The sequence below is a fragment of the Mustela lutreola genome, chromosome 10 (genome assembly GCF_030435805.1).
Source record: "Mustela lutreola isolate mMusLut2 chromosome 10, mMusLut2.pri, whole genome shotgun sequence".
Lineage (NCBI taxonomy): Eukaryota > Metazoa > Chordata > Mammalia > Carnivora > Mustelidae > Mustela > Mustela lutreola.
This window is the reverse complement of record NC_081299.1, coordinates 34,020,742-34,042,172: the sequence shown is the minus strand read 5'-3', so window position 1 is coordinate 34,042,172 and position 21,431 is coordinate 34,020,742. Positions and strand designations below refer to the sequence as shown.

The 21,431-nt window shown below is 52.4% G+C and overlaps 1 protein-coding gene across 3 annotated transcripts; it reads right to left on the bottom strand.

The window, feature by feature from the left end:
• Window positions 1-130: 130 nt before the first annotated feature.
• IPO13 (importin 13) lies at window positions 131-20,286 on the bottom strand. Of its 3 annotated transcripts, XM_059136279.1 has the most exons (20): window positions 19,463-20,281; window positions 16,998-17,734; window positions 11,531-11,671; window positions 11,264-11,405; window positions 10,989-11,155; window positions 10,657-10,777; window positions 10,423-10,570; window positions 9,821-10,002; window positions 9,714-9,740; window positions 9,399-9,533; window positions 9,064-9,207; window positions 7,733-7,813; window positions 6,833-6,970; window positions 6,558-6,654; window positions 3,545-3,597; window positions 1,250-1,316; window positions 1,103-1,161; window positions 867-956; window positions 391-572; window positions 131-299 (listed from the first exon to the last, which is right to left on the bottom strand). In XM_059136279.1, the coding sequence occupies exons 1-20, from the start codon at window positions 19,544-19,546 to the stop codon at window positions 203-205; spliced, it is 2,892 nt and encodes a 963-aa protein (XP_058992262.1). In that variant the 5' UTR covers window positions 19,547-20,281; the 3' UTR covers window positions 131-202. The 3 variants fall into 3 exon arrangements, 2 of the variants coding, with proteins under 2 accessions (XP_058992262.1, XP_058992263.1); XR_009345122.1 differs by lacking the exons at window positions 131-299; window positions 391-572; window positions 3,545-3,597 and having other exon boundaries at window positions 876-956; window positions 19,463-20,284; XM_059136280.1 differs by lacking the exons at window positions 131-299; window positions 391-572; window positions 867-956; ... (1 more) ...; window positions 1,250-1,316; window positions 3,545-3,597 and adding an exon at window positions 5,223-5,365 and having other exon boundaries at window positions 19,463-20,286.
• Between the last annotated feature and the right edge of the window lie 1,145 nt (window positions 20,287-21,431).

Sequence of the window (21,431 nt, the reverse complement as noted above, 5' to 3'; positions counted from 1 at the left end):
GCTCTAGGAGCTAGAAGTTGGCCCCACAACTCCCTACAAACATCCCTGGATCCAAACATTCCCTCATTCTTCCCCCAGGCCTTCGCCCAGTTAGGTGGTGGTGGCAGAGGAAAGGAAGCCGAGACAGCAATGCAATGAAGATCCAGGTTTACTCTTTGGGGACAGGGAGGGGTGAGGAGGCGTAGGTGGGACGGGGCGCCCCTCAGTAGTCAGCTGTATAATCTGTGCCATGAAGCCCCCGGCACAGCAGTGTGAATTCCTTCACCATCTCCTTCACCCGCCTCTTGTTCACTCGCTCACTGAAGAAGGGAAGGGAGATGAGGTTAGTACCATCCACCACTGCCGCCCTCTCCTCTGGACCCAAGCCCAGGCCCCGCCAGCTCTGCTCACCGAAGGATCTGCTGGCTGAAGGTGTCCTTCTGTTCAGGGCTGAGGCGGGCAGAGGGAAAACCGGGTGGCTGCAGGGCCTCCTTGATCCACATGCTCAGGAGGCTGAAGCAGTGTTTGTTCAGAGCAAATAGGATGTCGGCAAAGCAGTCCATGAGGCTGCGGGAGGCCTGGCCCCCAATGGCCTGAGGGAGATGGGTTTTCAGCACACTAGGGCCTTGCACCTTTTGTGGCAAGGGTGCCTAGCCACATCCCACCCACTCCCAAACAGTTCCTCAGCCAAACTGCACATGACAAGTGAATACTGTTTTCTGAGAGCTGGCTGATCCTCACAGCAACCCTAACAACTGTCAGCCATTTAACTGATGAAGAAACAGAGTCAGAGAGTTTAGGGAACCAAAGGCCCCAGCTTCCCAGAAGGGCAGCTGCCTTGGCAGTGAGGGGCACCCCACCCCCCTCAAACACTGGCTCCATCTCACCTCCAGCACTGCTATGAGCAGCATACGGCCATCCTCTTGAACCACTTTCCCCACGGGTTCTACTTCCCCACACCGAGGCAGCAGCTCTGTCTACAGAGGATGGAGAGGCCTGTCAGCCTCAGCTCTTTCCCCACTCTCCCTGGGGACAAGACTGGCACACCACATCCCTACCCTCTGGAGTCCTGAACAGGGCTGGGTACAGGGTGGTGGGGGTCAGGACTGAGCATGGGACTCACAAAGAAGCCACAGGAGGCCTTGACAGTAGGTGCCTCGGGGAACTTGAGGGCCAGCACAGCTGCAGGAGAGGCAGAGGCAGATCAGATAGGGCCTAAAGATCCTCCTGAAGGGGCCCCAGGCCCTCCTGTCCACCTGGCCCCACTTACCACACTGGAACACAGCTTTGACATCCAATCGTTCACACAGGAACAAATCTGGCTTCCGCTTCAGAGCCTGCAGGAGGTGGAGCTGGTAAGCCCAGCCCCAACCAGCTGCAAGGACCAACCCCCCTTGCCCCCCACTCACCTGCCACCCCAGGCCCCAACTTCACGCACCATAGGTTACAGGCTGCCAAAATCAGCCACCCAGCCATCTCTGGGGGACCCACCCCATCCCACAGTTCAGTAAGTCAGGAAGGGAGCAGCCAGGGGATACTATGTACATGTACGTGTACTTGAATGCACTGGTGTGTGTGAGAGGTTGGGGGGGGGGGTTGTCACAATACAGAAAGCTTGGGTCCCAAGTCACTCCCTGAGCAAACATTTATTCTCCCCTCCATCAAGGTCAGATCTCCTGCAGGTTCCAGGTAGCCAGCAGTGACTGTTTTGATTTGGAGGCAGTCAAAACCCCCTGGATTTGTTAACAGGACAGCAGGAAGAGATGGCAGCTGGATGTGAAGCCCAGTCCAAAAGCACCCCTCCCCACATCCCACCTGCATTCCTCAAACACCCTCCAGCTTAGAAATAGGAAAAGTAGGGTAGGAGCCTTGGAGCCAATGGCCCCACCATTCAACCAGGACACCCTGTGTCCAGGCCCTTCTCAGCCACACCCAGCCCAGGAGTCAGTGCTGCCATGTGGGGGGAATGGAAGGATGGCCAGAGAGCCCATCCCAAGTGGCACCAGGACACGAATGGCAGGCACATCCTCAGGTCACAGGAGATACTCTGCACAGCTCCAGCAGTCATCAAACACTGCTGCTCTTCAGCAGCCCCCCAACGCATACCATGTAGATGCCTAACCCCCCATCCCATCACATACATTTCACTACCCTAGGTTCATTCATGTACAAACACACTCTCACGTACCTTCTCTGGGAACACCCTACTTACCCTCAAACACAACTCTATCACATCCCTTATACGGACTTCCCTACATTTGCAACACACCCTGCTACATATTCACACCCCCAAACCTCCCCACATCCCCCAGCCATGTCCATATGCCCACACCTTCAAGCTACCCAGTCCTCTAGCATATGTACTCTCCCGACACACCCATCCACAAACACACATATAAGTGCCTCACCCCCAAGGATGCACCCTCATAGATACCCACACACATCCATCTAGGCCCAGAACACACTCCCTGTTTCCCATTCCCACTGCGCCCCACCCCCTCTACTAGACTTGAGTTCTAAGAGAGTAAGAACTGTGCCTGCTTTTGCTTACCATTACATCCTCAGCATCTGGCAGAGTACCAGATGTGTATTACACACTCAATAAATATTTGTGGAATGATTAAGCAAAGAAACATCATTACCCCAACCCACAGGAACCTCCCCATCAACCCCACACTAACCCCATGTCCCCATAGCTCAACACATGTATCTTCCACAACCTACATCCCCTAATACAGACCTACTGATACCACTACATACACTCCTCCATTAAAACACACACTCCCACAGCCCAACACACATACCTCCAACACATATCACTGTCCAAAACCCATCAATGCCTAATGCACATCAATATACAACATCCATCAGTGCATACGCCCACACTCAAGTACACATTTATCCCAACACAATAGCTGCTCTATTTAGAGCAGCTCCATGATTTCTGTTTCCAAAGTCAAAACACACAAATAAGGTCCAACACACTTAAACACACACCAAACACAAACACATCCCAACGCAGTCTCACAATGGAGCCAGCACCCCACCTCCCAGCAGCAGCAAACCCATCTGCCAGCCTGACTCAGGACTCAGGACTTTGTCCCGAGCACATTCATCTTTAGCCCCTCCCTTTAGAGCTCCTCCTGGCCACCTCTCCAGAGCAGGCTGGGGGCACTGAGGCAGGCAGTTCCCGGCAGGAGCACGGGGACAATGAACCCCAGGCCCTTTAACTCCAATCTTACCCCTGAACTTCTCAGGCATCACAGCTGCACAGGAGCTGCTGGGCACAGTTACTCCCCCTCCCCCACCCAGGCCAGCCCAGCTCCCTCCCTTCAGGATCGCCTCTCCCTGGTCTTGGTGGAAGAATGAGCTAGTTGAGGCAAAGGGGCACTAAAGGAGGATGTTGGGTTGTCAACTTCCACGGAAACAGATGAAGAAACTCTATTCAACTGAACAGAAAAAAAATTTGTCAACAGAAAGCTAAAAATAGGCTTAAATTGAATTTCAACATAAGAGAAAGAGAAAGAGAGAGAACAGAACGTGAATGAATAAAACTAAAACACACCTGTGCCAGGAGTTGCATAAATGAATCAACAATATCAGGATGATCCCTGGGCCCTAAAATATAATAAAGATGGAACTTAAGAAAAAATTATACAAACAGCAACTCAACCTCATATAGTTATGTGGGACTGAGAGCCTGCAGGGAGACAGCGTGGGGGCACATGAGCAGCAGGAAGCAAGATAAAGAAACAAAACATACAAAAACCATGAACTGGGAGAAGCCCAACAGAAAGAGACGGCAAAGTGAAGGACGGGCCTGCCCCAGCTCCCTCCCAAGGGGCCTTCCACCTACTCCCCACTCCTCCTCAGGCCAGTCCCCCGAGTGATCCTTTGGTGCTGGAGCAATGTTGGACTCCACAGAGCTGAACAAACAACCCCCACACTCTTGCTTCAGCCTCTGGCTGGCTGGGGTGGCCCTACACTGCCTCCTAGCACATACCACCCCACACTCGCCATCAAAGAGGAGGGCAGGGTTGGTGGGAGGTCAGTCCTTGGTAACTCCCATGAATGCCTGGCCAAAGGCCCCGGAAAGGTGAGGGTATCAGGGCCTGAGCAGGTGCCCTCTCACTTCCGTGGCCTTAGAGCTCTGTGTCTGGCCAAGGAAAGGAATCTCCTGGGTCTACTTAAACCAGAGGACTTCTCCTTGGCTAGGGCAGGGCCCAATATGCTGTGGAGATGGCTGGCCAAGCAACTGACAGGGTCTGGGGAAGAAACTGTATCATGAGGCCCAAAATGAGAGCCCCACCCAACAAAATCCCTCCACATGGACACCGACTCAGCAGAGGGCCAGGCTAAGGGCTAAACCACCAGCTCCCACCATCTGGACACACGAAGTAAGAGGGAAACCAGTCAACATGTCACCTCATGGTGCAGTGGGAAGGCAGAAGCTGAGAAAGGAATGGCAAGACTGGGAAGTGTAACAGGTAAGAGGGCCATTCTTTCCTGCAAGACAACCAATAAGGCCAACAAATCTGATTGCCGTTGGACACTAGTCTGCTTCCAATGCTGTTGACACCTGTGGTAAGGGCGAGGCATGTGCCTAGAGGGCTGCTTGGGCTGCTCCACTCTGAGGAGGAGGCACCGCACAAGCATCTGCCTGAAACACCACTAAGGAGCTGTGTGATCTTGTGCAAGCCACAAATGCCCAGTTTCCCCAACCATAAAGCAGACCATGAGCTCTTTCCTGCCTCCCTCTCCAGGTTACAAGGAGCCACTGAGAAAGCCCATCTCCTTCACACCTGAGCTCCGAGTTACTCAAGTCCTGGAAAGTGAGGCTCAATGTGCCCCATGCCTGGGTCCCCCTGTGGACAGCATGTTTGATATTCAGCAGATGCCCTGCTAGCAGTAGGCCCCAGACAGTGGGGAAGAAAAGCTCCAAGGGCAGGGAGACCTCACCCTCCTCTCTTCAACAGCGTCTGATACCTACTCTACTCTGGCCTTGTTCTGGGCACTGAGGAGGCAGAGAAAAGAGCCTCAACCCTGCCCTTGAGGGGCTTAGTCTAGGGAGAGAGATGAATACACAAAAGCAGATTACTGAGTAGGACTGGTGCCATGTCAGCAGTGTGTACATGATGTAGTTCCAGCCCAAAGTCCGGAAACACCCAATTCTGCCCCAAAGAAGCCTCTGAGGACCGATGCGTGGGCAAGGCTTGGAGGAGGGGCGCTCACCCAGTAAAGGGCACAGGGCATTCCAGTCAGAGGATCAATGGGACAGGAAGGGAGAAGTCGGTGTGGCTGGACTGCTGGCATGTCGGGGACGCTGGCAGAAGACACTGAGGAGTAAGCAGGAGCTGCATCATGTGGGTGGGAGTGGGAGGAGAACCTGAGGCAATGGAGAACGACAAAAAGGGTTTCCAGCCGGGGAGGAAAATTATTCAGATGTGTGTTTCCTAAAGAACATTATAACTGCAGGGTGCAAAGAGGGGCCTGGGGAGAAGGGCAGATGTCAGGGAAAGCAGTTAGAGGACTGCTGAGGTGATCCAGACACCCCACACTGAGGTGTGGTCATGGAGGGAGGGGAGAGGTAGGCAAACTATGGGATAATCAGGGTCCAGGACCACCCAGACTTGCCCCCGACTAGACATGAGGGGTGGGAGAGGTGGAGTTAAGGATGGCCACACCTGGTTTCTGGCTCAAGTTTCTGCCCACTTCGTACCTACCCACAGCCCACTGGAGCAGAGGCCAGCATCATGGGACCACACATTGACCATATAAGCAGAGAGCACTCTGGCTCCAGAGGAAAGCCCTGGTGAGCGCCCAGCCTATGACCACAAATCCAGGCAAGACTCATGAGGCTAGCAGAGCAGCACCATTTCTTTTCCAAGTTAGAAGCCTGGGGTAGACAGCAGGGGAAGCATGGAGCCCCCTGCTCCCAGCTCTCTCAGGCAGAGGGCCACAGAGAATAAAGCGCTGGGGCCACAGCCAAAGGGTTTCGACCTAGAGTGTAGGGAAAGGAACCAACACTCCCTGAGTACTTCCTGTGCAAAAAACCCAAAGTCAGGGGACCAAAAGACACTACTTTCATATCTATAACAACCCTATCGAGTACATGAAATCTCCACTCCATGGACATGGAAACGAAGGCTCCACAAAACAAAGGTAAGTGACTTGCCCAAGGTCACACAACTAGTTGGTGGTGATGAGCTTAGAATCTAGGTCTATCTGACTCCAAAGCCCATGTTCTTTCCCCTTTTCATTATATCCCATAGAAAAGGAGCCAGCCTAGTGCCCCAAGTCCCTCAGAGCTCTGGCCCCACCTTCCCACACATCAAGATCGGCCCTGAGCCCAGCAGGCCAGTAGAAGACATCATTCACTCTCTTATCCACTTCAACCTAAGATGTCAGCTATTTGTAGGGTGACAATTGTGCTGTGCTTGATCCTGTAAGTTTCCCATCAAGTCCCATGTGCAACTCAGGGGATAGAGGAGAACAGAGTGGGCAGCTTTGGCTCCCCAGTCAGGGAAGCAGAGGCAGTGGCAGTGGCGGCAGCAGCAGAGACCCTGGTCAGGACCTACCTTGCTGGAAGAGAGTGAGTGTGACGGAGGTGACGAGCAGGAAGAGGGCCTCAATTGGGGGAAAGTGGGCAGGTTCATGAGCAAAGATGTGGACCAGCTACAACAAAGCAGGGAATGCTGGTCAGTTGAGGCCCTGTCTCACAAGAACTGGCCAGCATCCCCGGAATGCAGGTCAGGACCCCTGCCAGGGCACCCATTCACCCCATTCCACCCATCCACCCCATCCCAAGGTCAGATGAAATCTAGAATACTGCTGCCTCAGTCAGAAGGCCCACCTGTCGAGTGAGGTCAAGAGCAGAGGCCTGGGGGATGGTGCTGTACATCCGACCCAGCATCTCACACAGCTGTGGCACCATGGGGGCAAAGTCATCCAGCAGGGTCTTAACGGACTTCTCAAAGATAGCGCATACCGCCTTGGGAAGGAAGCAAAGGGGCCCATGAAATAGACAATATTATGATCATCAAACTTGCCAAGAGACTAGATCTTAATTACTCCAACCACTAAAAAGAAACTATAATTATGGGATGTGATGGGGTGCCAATTATCATACAATGGCAATCACATTATAACACAGAAATATACCAAATTCACATGCTGTACACTTAAATTTAAACAATGTTAAACATCAAATATATTTTAAGAAAGAAAGAAAGAAACCAGAAAGTAAAGGGGCCCTGGTTAGCAGTTCACAATCAGCTGGAACAGAACTAAAGCCCTGCACAGAGGAGGCCTAAGGAGGGACCCTTACCTATAAGCCTATCCTGACCCTGCATGTCAGGAAGGTAAACAAGTCTGACCCTCACCCCAAAAGGCAGGAGTCAAAAAGGCCCTTCTCAAAGGGGCAGAGAATAGAACTTTGCAACTCAAGTCTTGCTACTTACATCTCCACCATTTCCTCTCAGAGAGCAGCAATAGCAAGAAAATCCTAAATTGAAAAGGGACCAAAGGCAGGTCTCTGATTACAAAGCGGACCCCTGACTGTCACTCAGCACCAACATCATAGTTCTTTGGTCAAGTACTTTGTGATACTGGGAAGTTCTGAATGTCTTCCCAAAAAATTCCTTGTACCTGTAGTGCAAGATTCACCTCACTGAGATGGGGCAGCAACACTTTCCTCCTGCTCCATATCTAAGCACAGTCACCATGTAAGTAGACAGCAAGGACAGGGGCTCACCTCCACCACCTGGGCATCATTCAGCCATTTGCTCAGCACCTTCTGGATAAGCTGGAAGACCTGCTGCAACACCACAACCACCTGAAGACACAGGAAGAAGTGAGGTGCCCCCACCACACTCTCGCCCACCCAAGATGGACAAGGTAATACAAAGCAAGCTGGAAGTTCAACTCTATTACCCCAGATTAGACATTGAGGACTCAGTGAATGGGACCTTGGGGGAAGGGCTAGATCACTGAATCCCCCATGAATGAAAGAGAATATCCTGAATTCTAAGGATCATTTTAGAGGAAGCCTCAAAGTGCAAAGCAGGGATATTATGAGGGCCTCAGAAAATTACCAAAGCTTTGTAACTTTAAAAAAAAAAAAAAAATCTCTATCCATTTCTGCTCAGAAAAATCCTGTTAGTGCCAAAGCCTAAGGGCTAGCCCCTGAAGAAGTGGAGAAGCTATGTCACCCAAACAGGCCTAGGGTGGAGAGCCCCAAGGTATACATATATATGGCAGTTTATGGAGGAGCAGAGAGCAGATTGAGGTCCTGGGAGGTGAGGGAAGGCAGGACAATGACTATCATGGAAGGAGAAGGGGCTCTGTTGGAGGATGCTGGCCCAAGTTTGATCTAGAGCCAAAAGGGAAACTGAAACTAAGGTGAGGAGTTGAGGAGAGGAGCCAGGATACTGTGATTTCCTTTTCTCCAGGAGAAACCCTGGGAACAATGACCCAAGCAGTCTCCCACATTTATTCAGAACTTTATAGTATGCAAAGTACTTTCACATATGGTACCCAGCACAGCTCTATGAGATGAGCAAGCCAGAGAGTCTGACATTCATGGTTTTGAATGGAAAGCTGATCAAACAGCTTATAAGTGGTCACCCAACCTCCATGTGCCTAAGCTTACCATGGTACTTGTCACACTGCTTTGCAACAATCTGATTACATGTATACATGTAGAGCATGTAGGTATCCCCAGTGCCCACAGGGAACAGTGAATAGTGAAGTAGAAGTTGGGAGTTAAACAGGGGTCCATAATTACATCACTTAGGAGGTTGAAGGATAATGCCAGTGTCCCCCATGGGGCGAAGGAACCACAATGACATCACCCCAGTTGGGTTGAGGACAAAGACAACATCGCCCACAGGGTTGGATGAGGCAATGACATCACTCTCTATAGAGTGAAGGGCAATGATAAGGTCATTCACAGGGTCAGAGGACCAAATGCATCATGCCTCATGGGGCCAAGGGAACAATGACAATATTACCCATAAAGTTGGGGAGAAACAATGACATTCCCACAGGGTGTATGGTCAAGGGGACAATGGCAACATCACCCACGGGGTTGGGTCCCTGTGGCACTGGCAGCTTCCGGAGCTCAGGGCCTTCATGATCGTCCTCATGATGACTGACATCCAGTGTGGTGAAGAGGTTGGAGAGAAGGCCCAAGATGTGGACAATGGCCAGCTTGTTGGAAGGATTAGGCTATGGGGAGAATCAAACCAAGCTCTGGATCTCCCAGCCTCAGTTTGGCTCCTGATCCCAGCCCTGACTGCCAACTCCAACCCCACCCACCAGCAGCCACAGCCCACACAAAGGGAAGCCCATCCCTGCCCTCTGGCTACCCGTGTGTACACACACACACACACACACACACACACACACAGCTCACTCACTATCTCCTCTGCTAGCTTCTCCAGCTGCTGGATGTAGGGCGAGATAAGTGAGTGCAGGTTCTTAAGGATCTCCTCCACCTGCAGGGCTGACAGCAGGAAGCCCAGTGCCTGCATCAGCCACATGCACTGGCTCGTCTGTGGGGCAGAACACAGAAAGTCAATCCTGGACATATCTGGCCATGGGTAGGAGGAATGAACCTCTTGGGGGAAGGTTCCAAGAACAGGAACAAAAGACAAGGGGTAGGAAAGGGCAGAAGAGGATTTCCACAGATTTCCACAATATCCCCAAGGACCCCTAGAAACTTCTGGGCTCACCTTGTGGATCTGTTTCATCAACACATCCTGGAGATAAACAGAAGGAATATGGGATCAGTGGAGTGCAATGGGCCATGAGACCCAGCCCCACCCAGGCCCCTGCATACCTGGGAGACAGCCACAATGTTAGCAGCATAGGGTGGCAGGTCATACTTGCATTCTCGGCAGATCTTCTTGAGGGTGGACACAGAAGAGACAGAGAGCTCAGGATTGCCTAGAGCATGCAGTACAAGGGGCAGAACACTGTTGATCATGACAGGGTGGTCAGCCAGCCATTCAGACAGAGCTCCTGGGGGAAGAAGGAAGAGGGGAAGATATTGGAGGCAGGCCAGGCTGGCTTTGTACCATGTTCCTGTGAGGCACACAGAACTTCTGGCAGGATCAAGTTACAGTCTTAGTACTGAATAGGGAAATATGCATGCACATCCTCAAACAGGAGCTTTATAGCTGAGAAGCAGGAAGGAGTTACTCAGAAGAGGCCTAGCAGTGCTGTTCCATTGAAAGCAAACAAGCCTGACTGAATTGCAGCTCAGAACACTGTAGGAAGGACCCCTAGATGTGCCAGGACAGTCTGTTGGGTGCAATGCTGACTGTGTGTGTGGGCATGTGTGTCTCTCCCATTCTGGACAGGAACCAGCAGGCTGACTGTGGCTAGGGATGGGTGCCTGTGGCTCTGGAAATGTGCTCATGGGTGTGTGCCAGGTCTCACCAATGGTGAACATGACAGTATCCGCCAGCTGCACGTTGCTGATGCTGATCCGTGGAATGAGGCCAATGAGCCCAGGCACCACATCAGAATAATTGACATCGATGGTCTCTGCGATGGATTGGAAGCCATAGAGCAGGGCCTCTGTGTGCTGAGGAAAGAGGGTGCCACTGGCTTGGCTGAGGAGGAGATTATGACAGTTCTGGGAGGGCTGAGGGAATCAGGTTTGGGAGGTACCTGCCAGGAGTAGGGCTCCTCTGAGCTGGTGAGCAAACGGCCCAGCTTGTCATAGAGGTTGCTGAGCAGCTCGGCCCCCAGCATCTCATACACATACATGAGCGTATCTGAGATGTCCACCCTAAGAAGCAGATGAAGACCTTATACACTGCCCAATCCTGCCCCCAAGTCCAGAAGCCCACCTCCACCAATTCCCTCATAACCCTGCAAAAGTGCCTAGAGAATAGAGAAAGGAGCCCCAGGTTTCAGGAAGGCTGGTCTCGGGTTCCTCTCCTTATTGCCTTCATCAGTTCAGGACTCTATTTAGAGGTAGGACTGCCTGCTACCATCACCTGTAAATCCGGAACTGTTCCTTCTCATCTGAGGACCAGAATCCGTATTCCTCGTCAGAAGGGAACTGGGCCTTGTGCAGAAGCACATCCACTAGCTGGAAGTAGACTGGCCGGTACACCTGCTGGTATACAGCCTGCTTCTCTGCCTCGAAGGACAGAATGTCATCCTGAGAGAGCCAGGGAAGGAAGTTAGCCACCTAGGCACCAGGCCCGTAAGTCCATGATCTGCCTTCTATAATTACAGCTCAATCCTACTGGAGGTCACACAGACACACCTGCAGCGTGTACCAGAAGGTGAGGGTCAGGGAACTGGTGGTCTCGTTGACAGGGTAGTGGCCAGGGATGCCAGTACAGAACATAATCATGTTGACAAGGGCCAGGAAACTCTGCCAGTGCTCCACTTGATCCAACAAGGCCCTTGGAAGGAGGACGTATAATAAGGTCATTCCACCTCCCCCAGTAGGGCTTCATAACTCCACCTCTTAGAGGGCCCTGCTATTCCCCACTCCTCACCCCCCACCCGCAGCTGCCCCACTCCTTACCGGGAGTGGTTCTCGCCCAGGGCCACAGCAATGCGACAGATGCCATGGGAGGTCTCCATATCCCCATTCTGAACTGCCTGTCTCAGTTGATCTTGCAGTCCCAGCACCAGCGGGATGAGTTTCAGAAGTGTGTTCACATACCTGGAGGCAAGAAGTTAAGGAGACCCATCAGAGCTGCCTGCCCATCCCCCACCAGCTTTGATAGAGACGCACATTCTCTCTGTCTTCCAGCAAGTCCCCTCCCCTACATTAAACCCAAAGTGAAAAAGAGATCAGGGCCTACAAGGTAGCTTTAATGCTGCCCATGTTGGGGAAAACCTCAGCTCAGGAGCCTACCTCCAGGAGAACTCTGGGAAGAAAGTATAAGAAGGTCAGTGTTGAATGGGTTGAATTATGTTCTCTAATTAGACTTACATTTGATGCTGGCATGGGTTAAGACGTCTGGTGAAGTTGAAATGAGATGCACATATTTTGCATGTGGGAAGGACATAAATTTTGGGGATTAGAGGGCAGACTGTTATGGGCTGAATTGTATCCTCCCCTCAGAAAGTATGCTGAAGTCTTAATCTCTAATATCTCAGAATGTAATCTTATTTGGAAACAGGGTCAGTGCAGATGAGGTCATAGAGTAGGGAGAGCTCTACAACGGGTATCCCTAAAAGAAGGCAACCACATGAAGACAGACTTACAGGGAGAATGACATGTGATGACAAAGGTAAAGATTGGAGTCATGCAACCGCAAGCCAAGGAACAAGACTGCCAGCAAACCGCCAGAAGCTAGGTAGAGGTTAGGAAGGGCTTCCCTATAGATTTTCAGAGGAAGCCAACACTTTGACTTTGGACTTCAAACCTCCGCAACAGTGAGACAGTAAATTTCTGTTGTTTAAAGCTACCCAGTGTACTTTATTTAAAGTGGTACTTTATTACGGCCCCTCTAGGAAACTAATATAGACAGTGTTAAGGGAGACTGAACAAGGATAGGAAACAGAGGAGTTAATACAGGCTCAGGAGCCCTGATCAAGATTTCAGGAGACACCGACAGCATCAATCCCCACTGTCCACTCCACTCCCTGCCACCAAATCCGAACTCCTTTGTACTCTGGTGGCAGTATGAAGGGAGAGCAGTAGAGGATGAACTGGAAGACAGCTAAGAGGCAAAATGGTCAGGACTTGATGACTGACTGGATACAACAATGGGGAAGAGTTAAGGACAGCTCTCAGGTTACGAGACAACTACTAAGATGGTGGAGCTGTTTACTGAGGTCAGGAGAAGTGGGTGGAGGGGGATAGTACTAAATTTAATGGAAGGCCAGAAGGTGGTAAGTTCAGCATTAGGCATGTTGAATCAGAGGTACCTGGTGAGATCTGCAAACAGAAGTGTCCAAAGAGTTGGATATGAAAACCTGAAGCCCAAGAGAGAAGCTGGAGCAGGAGACAGTCATGGGCAAACAACTGATAATTGAAGCTATGGGAGCAGATGAGCACTGAATGAGAGAAAAAAGGGTCCAAGTCAGAGTCCTGAGGCACAATGATCTTAAAGGGGGAGCAGGGGAAGCACAGTATACAAAAGAGACAGAGAACACTAGCTCCACTCACTGGACCCCTCTCCAGCAGCCTGCTCTGTGGAAATCAGACTAATCAGAGGAAATGATACTCTCGGCAGGTTGGGGGATCAGATGCTTGAGACCCTCTGCTACCAATCATAGTGTCACCAGAGCAATCTATGGAGAGGAAGGGGGACTGATGTACCAGAGGAGTTCTATCTGTATTCGCCCTAAGCAGGCTGCAAGGCAGGCAGGTAGTCTCATAACAACAAGAGGCAACCAGCCCAAGATATTGGCTTTCTCCAAATCCCCATTCTGGTGGGACAAGGTGCCCATGCGAGGATACCCCCAACCCAGAGACAGCCCTAGAGGGTGCAGCTTGGAGACAGCTGGGATAGCTTCAGTCTCATGACCCTGACACAGGCTGCACCACCAGACAATGGGTACCTTCAGGCCAGACTCTGGCACAAAGAGCAGGGGGAGGGCCAAAGCTCTGGCCTGCAAGTTTCCCAGCAGCTGAGATGGGGGCAGGAGGTAGTGCTTTATCCCCAAGCATCCCTACCAAGGCTCTCTCACACCTGCTGAAGTTGATGTACCCAGCAGGTACTCAGTCTTCACTGGGTTCTTGATTTGTCATATTTGAGTTGCATAATAGGCTCAATCACGGACAATATGGTCCAGAAGGGCTCCGAGTATTACTCAAGGTCATACAGTAACTTAGAAACAAATGCCAGGCTGGGGCAGCTGCTTCTACTGCAGCAGGACAGCTCTTTCAGGGCCCAGCCTGAATTTCTCCAAATGATCTATGCAAATCTCAGTCCATATCTCAAATTTGAACTGATAAGAGCCGCCAAGAGTCTGTCTAATTTCACCTTCTCTCTTCCCCCAGCCCCCAATGAAAAGCTTTTCTAGGATTAAAAACGCATTTTCAGGAAAAAGAAAATCAAGGCAGAGAGAGCCAAGCAGCTTCTAGAAGAGTGGGAAAGGGGACCTGAGTGCAAGCTCAGTTAAGGGGACAGCCAACGTCAGGACACCTGGGGATAACAGTGGCCAGATGACCCAAGAGTCAAAACCACAGGTGACTTTCTCAAGACAGAGTCCTGGAAACTAGACTAACAGAGCAAGGCCTAAACTCTGACACCAGGCTGGGTGCAGCCCACCAACAGGGAAAACACTAGTTTAGATTTCCTACCACCTGGGCACCTATTCCTGAGAACTGTGAGTAGGCAGAAGAACAAGTCTGAGGCTTCTGGAGGCTTGTAGATTTCGGGGAGGGAGATAGAGAGGATATCTTTAAGGCCATGGCTGAGACTGGGTTTAAGAGGCCTAGTTCCCACTGGTCAGCTCAAGCTGCCGGGGCAGGGCTGCTAGAACTTGCTGGCTGCCACTCACACTGAGCTCAGCCCAGACCTGCAATTAGAGCTCTGGGAGGAGAGCTGAGAAAATGGGGAGAGTTGCTAAGCAACCACGGGGGCTGCAGCCAATGGGCGCTCAGGAGGCTGAGGGTTCCCTCACTGGCTTCTTGTTCGCTCATTCGTTCAGAGGAGAAGAGGCATCAATTACCTGCCAAAGCCCTTGAGACTGGCTGGGTGGGTAAACCTGGGTGTATCCAAGGACACCCCATATCACCCATGCAGTGGCCCCGGGCAATTCCCCTTAGCCACTAACTGTCCGAGCCCAGCTGGCACTTGAGCTACAGGCTGCTGAGGAAGGCTAGCCCTGGGACTCAGCACCCACCTTGAGTTGGAAAACCTGGGAAACCACAGGAAAGACAGACTAACTACGAATGCAGTAACAAATACCATAAATGGTGGCAAGTACCATTTATGGGGTGTACAGGAACCACAAGAGACCTTTCACAGACCTTCTCTTCTTTGATCCTCATACCAAAATATTCTTTATAGAGCATCAGGAGCCCTGTACATATTATCCTGTTTAAGCCTTTACAACTCTGTGTGGTTGATACAATCACACCCATTTTACTGATGAGGAAACTGAGGCTTAAAAATGACTTACCCAAGGTCTCAGATCTAGCAAGCGGACCATCTGAGATTCAAACTCAGACGTGACTAATGCCAAGGCTGGAGCCATTAACCACTCTCTGATGCTCTCTTTGGGTGTTTTCCCCTCCAACTCTGTTAAGCGTTTCTAAAGCCCATCTCTCTCCTTCTTCTTCCTCTTTTTTTTAAATTTTTTTATTTTTTAATTTTTTAAGTAGGCTTCATGCCCAGTGTGGAGCCCAACTTGGGGCTTGAACTCACAACCCTGAGATCACGACCTGAGCTGAGATCAAGAGTTAGATACTTAACGGACTGAGCCACTCAGGCTCCCTAAAAGCCCTATCTCTATAGTGTTGTTAGTGTCTCCAGTCTTGCCCTGTCCAATCCAACCTATACTAAAAATCTCATTATGCCATTTTCTCTGCTTGAAATCCTTTAATATCTTTACATCCTCCTCAGGATGAAGACCAAAATCTTAAACCTAGCTGACAAGGTCTTGCATGATCAGGGATCAGACCTCCAACTGGCCCTTAAACCCTGCTGTTTAATCACCCCCACTCACCAGGCTCTCTCAACACATTTTCATTGCTCAGGCTCTTTAAAGCACACCTCCTTTGGGAAGCTTTCCACAACCCTAAGATAGGGTTAAATGCCTCCTCTGGGCTCTCACAGTACCCCCAACCCTGCTTTCTGCATTATGGCATTCATCTCATTGACCATCCTTGCCCCTTTAGGTAGGTCTGTTAGACTGTGAGCTCCTGGCTTGCTGAAGTCAACCCATTCATCTCTGTGCACCGGGTGCCCAGCAGAGGGCCCAAGACACCAAACAGGTGCCTGACAAACATCTGCACAAACAGCTCACTACACTCACCTTCTTTCAGGCCCCTGTGGGTACTACGGTGCTGCCCACCACAGGCCTTTGCCCCTGCTGTGTTTCTGAAGTCTGGAACACTCACTCCTCCCCTGACCTCCCCCACCCCGCTCCCACCTCTCACCATTCAGGCAACTCCTACTTCTCATCTGTTCAAAAAATGCTGAATGCTACCAAATGCTGCCAGGCACAGTGTGACAAAATAAAATGACACAGTGCCCATCCTCACAGAGCTGAGAGACCAATGGGGAGACACACGGTAATTTACAATGAAACTGCGTTATAGGCTAAGAAGGAGAAACAGTAGGAGCTCTGAGATGAAATAATTAAGAAGACCAAACTTAGTGTTAAAAATCACTGATGGCTTTCCCAAAAAAGTGAAGTTTCAGTTGAAGTAGATGATGTGCCAAGTACATGGGATGGTTTAGAGGCTAGAAGGAGCATGGGACAGTCAAGGAACTGAAGAGATCATATGAGAGTGAAGAAAGGAGTGTGGCATGAGAAGAGGCTAGAGATGAGCCACAGTGTGCAGCACCTTTGTGAATCACATTAAGGATTCTGAACTTCATCCTAAGAACTGTAAAAAGCCACTGACGGGGTCTGAGCAGAAAGGACAAACTGGATCCTCATTTTCAAAAGACCACTCTGGCTGCGGGGTGTGCAGTAAAAGGTACAAGAGTAAAAACCAGGGGACTAGTGAAAAAGCTCTGCAGTAATTTGGGGAGAGAGATGATGACAGCTTGGACTAGGGTGGTGGCAGTGGAGACGGAAAAAATAGATTTGCAATATGGTCAAGAGTAGAACAGCTAAGACTTGGCGACTGATTGGTGGAGAGAAAAAGAAGAAAGAGTCAAATATTGTAATGAATAATTTGTTGGATAGTTAGTTGTCTGTCTCCCTCTCTGAACCATAAGGACCACGTCTTGTTTGCTTCCTTGTGTATCACCAGCATAAGAGCACGTATGCCGTAGGCACTCAAATAGTGTTTACTGAATGGATGGATGGATGGCCAAGCAAGCTGTCCTTCTCTGGGAAGATGGGGACCAGCTCACCTCTGGGCATCAGGCTGCGAGATGGCATTGACAATGGCCTCCACACTGCTGTCGAAGAGCTCTGAGTCCTGCAGAGCAGCAAAGGCAGCCTGAATGAGCGCCTCACAGTCCTGCAATGGCACCTCCAGCTGCACCCAGCTGGAAAAGCACTTGAGCACCTTCTGACGCACACAGCTGGGTGAGCTGGGCTGCTGTAGCAGCTGCTCTAGCAACGGGAAGACAGCCCCGCACTCCACTGCCAGGCTGGCCCGCACCAGGCCTTTGCGATACTGGGGAAGACGGCTCGTCTGGAACTCCTCCGGCAGCACTGTCAGCAGCTCGAGCAGGGCCAGGCAGCGGCCCTGACCATCCACCGGTGAGTCCTCAGCCTGGAAGAGCCGTACCATATCTGCCACGGCACATGGCCAAGCGTCAGGCATCATGCTGAGAGCCAGGGAGGCCAGTGCCACACAGAGCCGAGTCAGCACAATCTTGGAGCCACTAGCAAAGTGGGTGATCTGGGTGAAGAGCTGTGCCTTTAGACTTTCATACTGGTCAGTGGGTATGTCACTCCAGTAGCGAGAGATCTTGATGTGCAGGGCACTGGCCCCAAAGTACTGGATCTCAGGCACCTTGTCGGGCTGCAGTAGCTGCCAGCTGAAGTGCCAGGCCTGTGGGGAGACCTGGGCCTGCATCAGCCATTTCTGAGCCAGGTTCTTGTTCTCAATGTTGGGATCGTAGTAGAGCTGGTGCAGCGCCTGCAGGACAGCACAGGACTGAGCAGGTGCTGGGCACTCTGGATCCTGCCAGAGCCCAGAACAGAGGGTATGACTTGGTCCTGCAAGTCTGCTCTCTCTGAGGGGCTGAGCAGGAAGAGCCCAGGGCTCTACAGTGTTTTCTGAGCCCAGGGTTCTACTGATATCTTGAGAGCCTGAACTCTGCCCGTGCTCTACCATATTCTCTTCTCCTTATAGCAAAGCATTATGGGTTCAGAGAGCGAACCTCCACAGGAAGTCAGAAAGAGGAGGTTGAGCTCCCCAAAAGGGAGACACCTGAGGTAAAAGACAAGGCCCAGGTTGAAGGAATGGCTCCACAGGGATGAAGCTAAGCCCGAGTAGAACATGGAATAGCCTGAGGGGCCCTGACCCTCCCAGGCACAGCTGCTCCCATCAACTCCAAGACTTCTCTTCAGCTCCCCCAGGATCATCCCTAGGTCACTCCAGATGCTGGCACCAAAGCCAGTGTGAAATCTGAGCAGGGCTAAGATTTTGCCTGGCAGCCGTAGGCCAGAGACATACTGGAAGGGAGGGTGAGCACAGCCCTCAGAGAGCACACGTGAGGGTCCAAAAAGCTGGTCAAGAAGTCTTGGCTAGCAGCCCTGGCAAATGCCTTGTCTGGAGCTCTCAGCTAGCCAAATCCCCAGGGCCCCAATTCCATAGGGACTTCACACAGTAAGAAAACAGTGGTTTGTCTCCCTGGCAGCACATGGAAGAGTGCGCCACCATGCCAACACCGCCCAGCCCCAGGGAGTAGAACAGCCAGGTCAGGACTCTGACCCCCTAAGCAGGCTCCATTCAAGTAGTCTTAGCCCAATCTGTACTTCTGACAGCAAGTTCTAGCTACTGTCCCTTTTTTGACCACTCCAGGATGCTGAGGCAGGCACAGAAAAGCAGAAGATCCCTTTTTGGGATCAAGAATAAGAAGTGAATATCTGTTACCATTCCCCGCTTCCCAGTAAGGTAGCCCTATCTCCCCATACATCACAGTGGGGAGGCATTTCTGCATCCCAGGCCTCCGGGGCAGAACACAGAAAAGAACCAGAGAAGCAGTTCAAAAAAGATGGCCTGGGCAGTGGGAGAACCTGGGAAGGCCATGGCAGGAAGCTGTGTGGGCAGGAGAGCAAGGAAAGGACCCTGAGGCTGCCAGCAGGCCTGAACCCCTTGAACCCAGCACAAAACAAAGGGGGCCAGCCCTTCCCGCCTGCCCAGGACTGGTCTGGCCTCCATCCAATACAAGAAGGACCCTTCTTCAAGAAAGTGAAAACAACCCAGACTGTTTTAGTTTCAGGTAATTTTCTGAGCCCCTGGGTCACAAAACACGTCCAGGATGGCTCAGCATCTGTAAGGTTCCTGGAGACTGAGCTGCAGGTCTCCTGGGTTCTTGGTTTCTTACTGCACTGCTCATGCCGTTCCCATGGAGCTGGAGAATAGCCAGTGTGGCTATAGGTCTAGGCCATCAGCACTCTGGAGGGACCATCCCAAGACCCTAGAGTATCCACAGAGAGCCCATGTCTAAGGAAAGCCAAAAATAGACCATTAGGACACCACTACACTGCTGTGCACGCCTGCCCAGAGAGACAGCAAATGCCAGGTGCTCTGGGGGCACCATCCCAGCAGGCACCCAGCCCAAGCCTGGGCTCTGGCATTGGTATCAGTCCCCAAAACTTCTGCTCTGTCACTGGACCGCCCACCCCAGGGCCCTCATACCTTCTCCACGTTCTCCACAGTGAAGTCCAAGGCTGGTGCTGCTCCAGCCCCTGTAGCCCCTGGCTGCTCCTCCCGCCGCTCCATTTTTGCTCCCTCCCCAGCAGGGAGGTGGACCCTGACCTGTCTCCTGCCCCAGCCCCTTGGCTGCTGGCCCCCTGCTAGACCCCGGCTTGGGTCCCCAGGAAGCGGTGGGGTGACAGGGGGCCCAGGGCGGGCATGGCTGCCGAGGCCTCCCCACCTCGGTCGGGGATGGGGGGCTTGCCAGAGGCCAAAAGGGTGCTCTTAAGAGGAAGCCAATGAGGGGGACTCCGAAGAGGGAGCCGTCAGTGAAGAGTTCGCAGGCGGGGGTCCCGGTGGTGGGTTACGGCTCTGTCCCCAGAATCTCTGAGGAAGGAGTCATAGGGAAGGCAGGCCTGTGGGGGAAACCGAGCCCCTGGCCCGTGAGAGGTCACAGGGTCGTTGGTCTGTACCCACAACACCCTCGTCTGAGGGAGCTCTCGGGTCCTACGAGGAGGTCACGGGGTAGGGGGTGACGAGGGAGAGAGCCCTTCGCGGGTTACGGAGGCGTCCGACGAGGCGCAGGGGTGCAGCTTCGCGAGTCTAGGGCGAAGAGTCCGTAGAGTTGAGGGGCTGTGGCAGGTCCCCTCCGCTCGGCCTGGCCCGCGCTCTTCTCACCGCCCGGCTCCGGCCCCGCTACCGCCGCCGCCGCCGCCCTAGTGACTGACAGGCGAGCCGGCCCGGCCGGGACGGGGCGGGGACCTCAGCGAGGCGCGGGCTGCCCCCAGCGCCTGTTCCCGGCACGGCCGACTCAGGCGCCACCCTCCCCCCGCGCCTGCCCTGGCCCGGCCCGGCCCGGCACAGCCCGGCACGGCCCAGCGGAACTGCGCAGAAACTCATTCCGGGTCTCTGGTCTTGTCCTCGCCCAGGCCCGCGCGCCCCCGAGCAGGCGACGGAGCGGCGCGGCGCTCGAGGCCCCCACTGAGCCAAGGCCCCGCCGCTGGGTACCCTGGGAAACGTAGTCCGCATTGCGGCTAGCGGGAGGGCGGCGCCTTGCGGCAGAGGTCGGGAGCACGTGGACTGGGGACCCGTGGAGCCCCGCCGGCCCCAGACCTCCGGCCCGCCTCAGGGTCAGATCTGCGGGAGGCGCTGATGAGCAGTTCCCTAGGAGGACGTGACCGAGGGGGCCGGTGGTTTGAGCTGGGAATGTAGGCTAGAGGAAAAGGCGTGCGTTGGGGCTTGGCATGGAGGAACAGGTCACCGTGGTGCCGCGCTGCCGGCGCCTCCTGGGGTCCGGGAAGAGGGCAATCTGGGCAGAAGGCATCAGCACCGCCCACAGTAGAAAGGGGGCTTGGTGCGCCCCAGGAATAAAAAAGGACGGCTCTGCGAGTGCTCAGACCAACCAGGAAACCACATACCATGGACAGTACTCGGAGAATTTCCTAGGGTGCTTGGAAGCAGCTTCTCTTTATGAGTAATTAGAATAAGAATAGCTCACATTTAAGTGCTAGGAACAAGTAGTACTTTGCATACCTAAGTCTGATTCTCTGGACAACTCTGCGGTGGGTTTTTTAGTCACCATTTTCCGATGAGGAAACAGATCGAGAAAGGTTGAGCTTTCAGCTAGTGTAGCAGAGACCAGCATAGATCTGGTTGACTGCAGACCCCAGCAGACTCTACTCCTTCACTTCCATTGTCCTTATGTTAACTCTTATTTTTCAAGTTTATTTATTTAAGTAATCTCTGCACCCAACGGTGGGGACCAGACTCACAACCCTGAGATCAAGAGTCCCATGCTTTTCTGAATGAGCCAGCCAGGCACCCCGATCTTTTATTAACTCTTGCCAGTGATCCCAGCAGGGGAAAAAATGATCAAAAGGGAAAGGAGGACTTGTATTTGTATTCAGTGGAGGAAGCTGACATTGGCAAATACCTGCTAAGGCTGAAGAAGGTGAGTGCAGGCTTCCCTGAG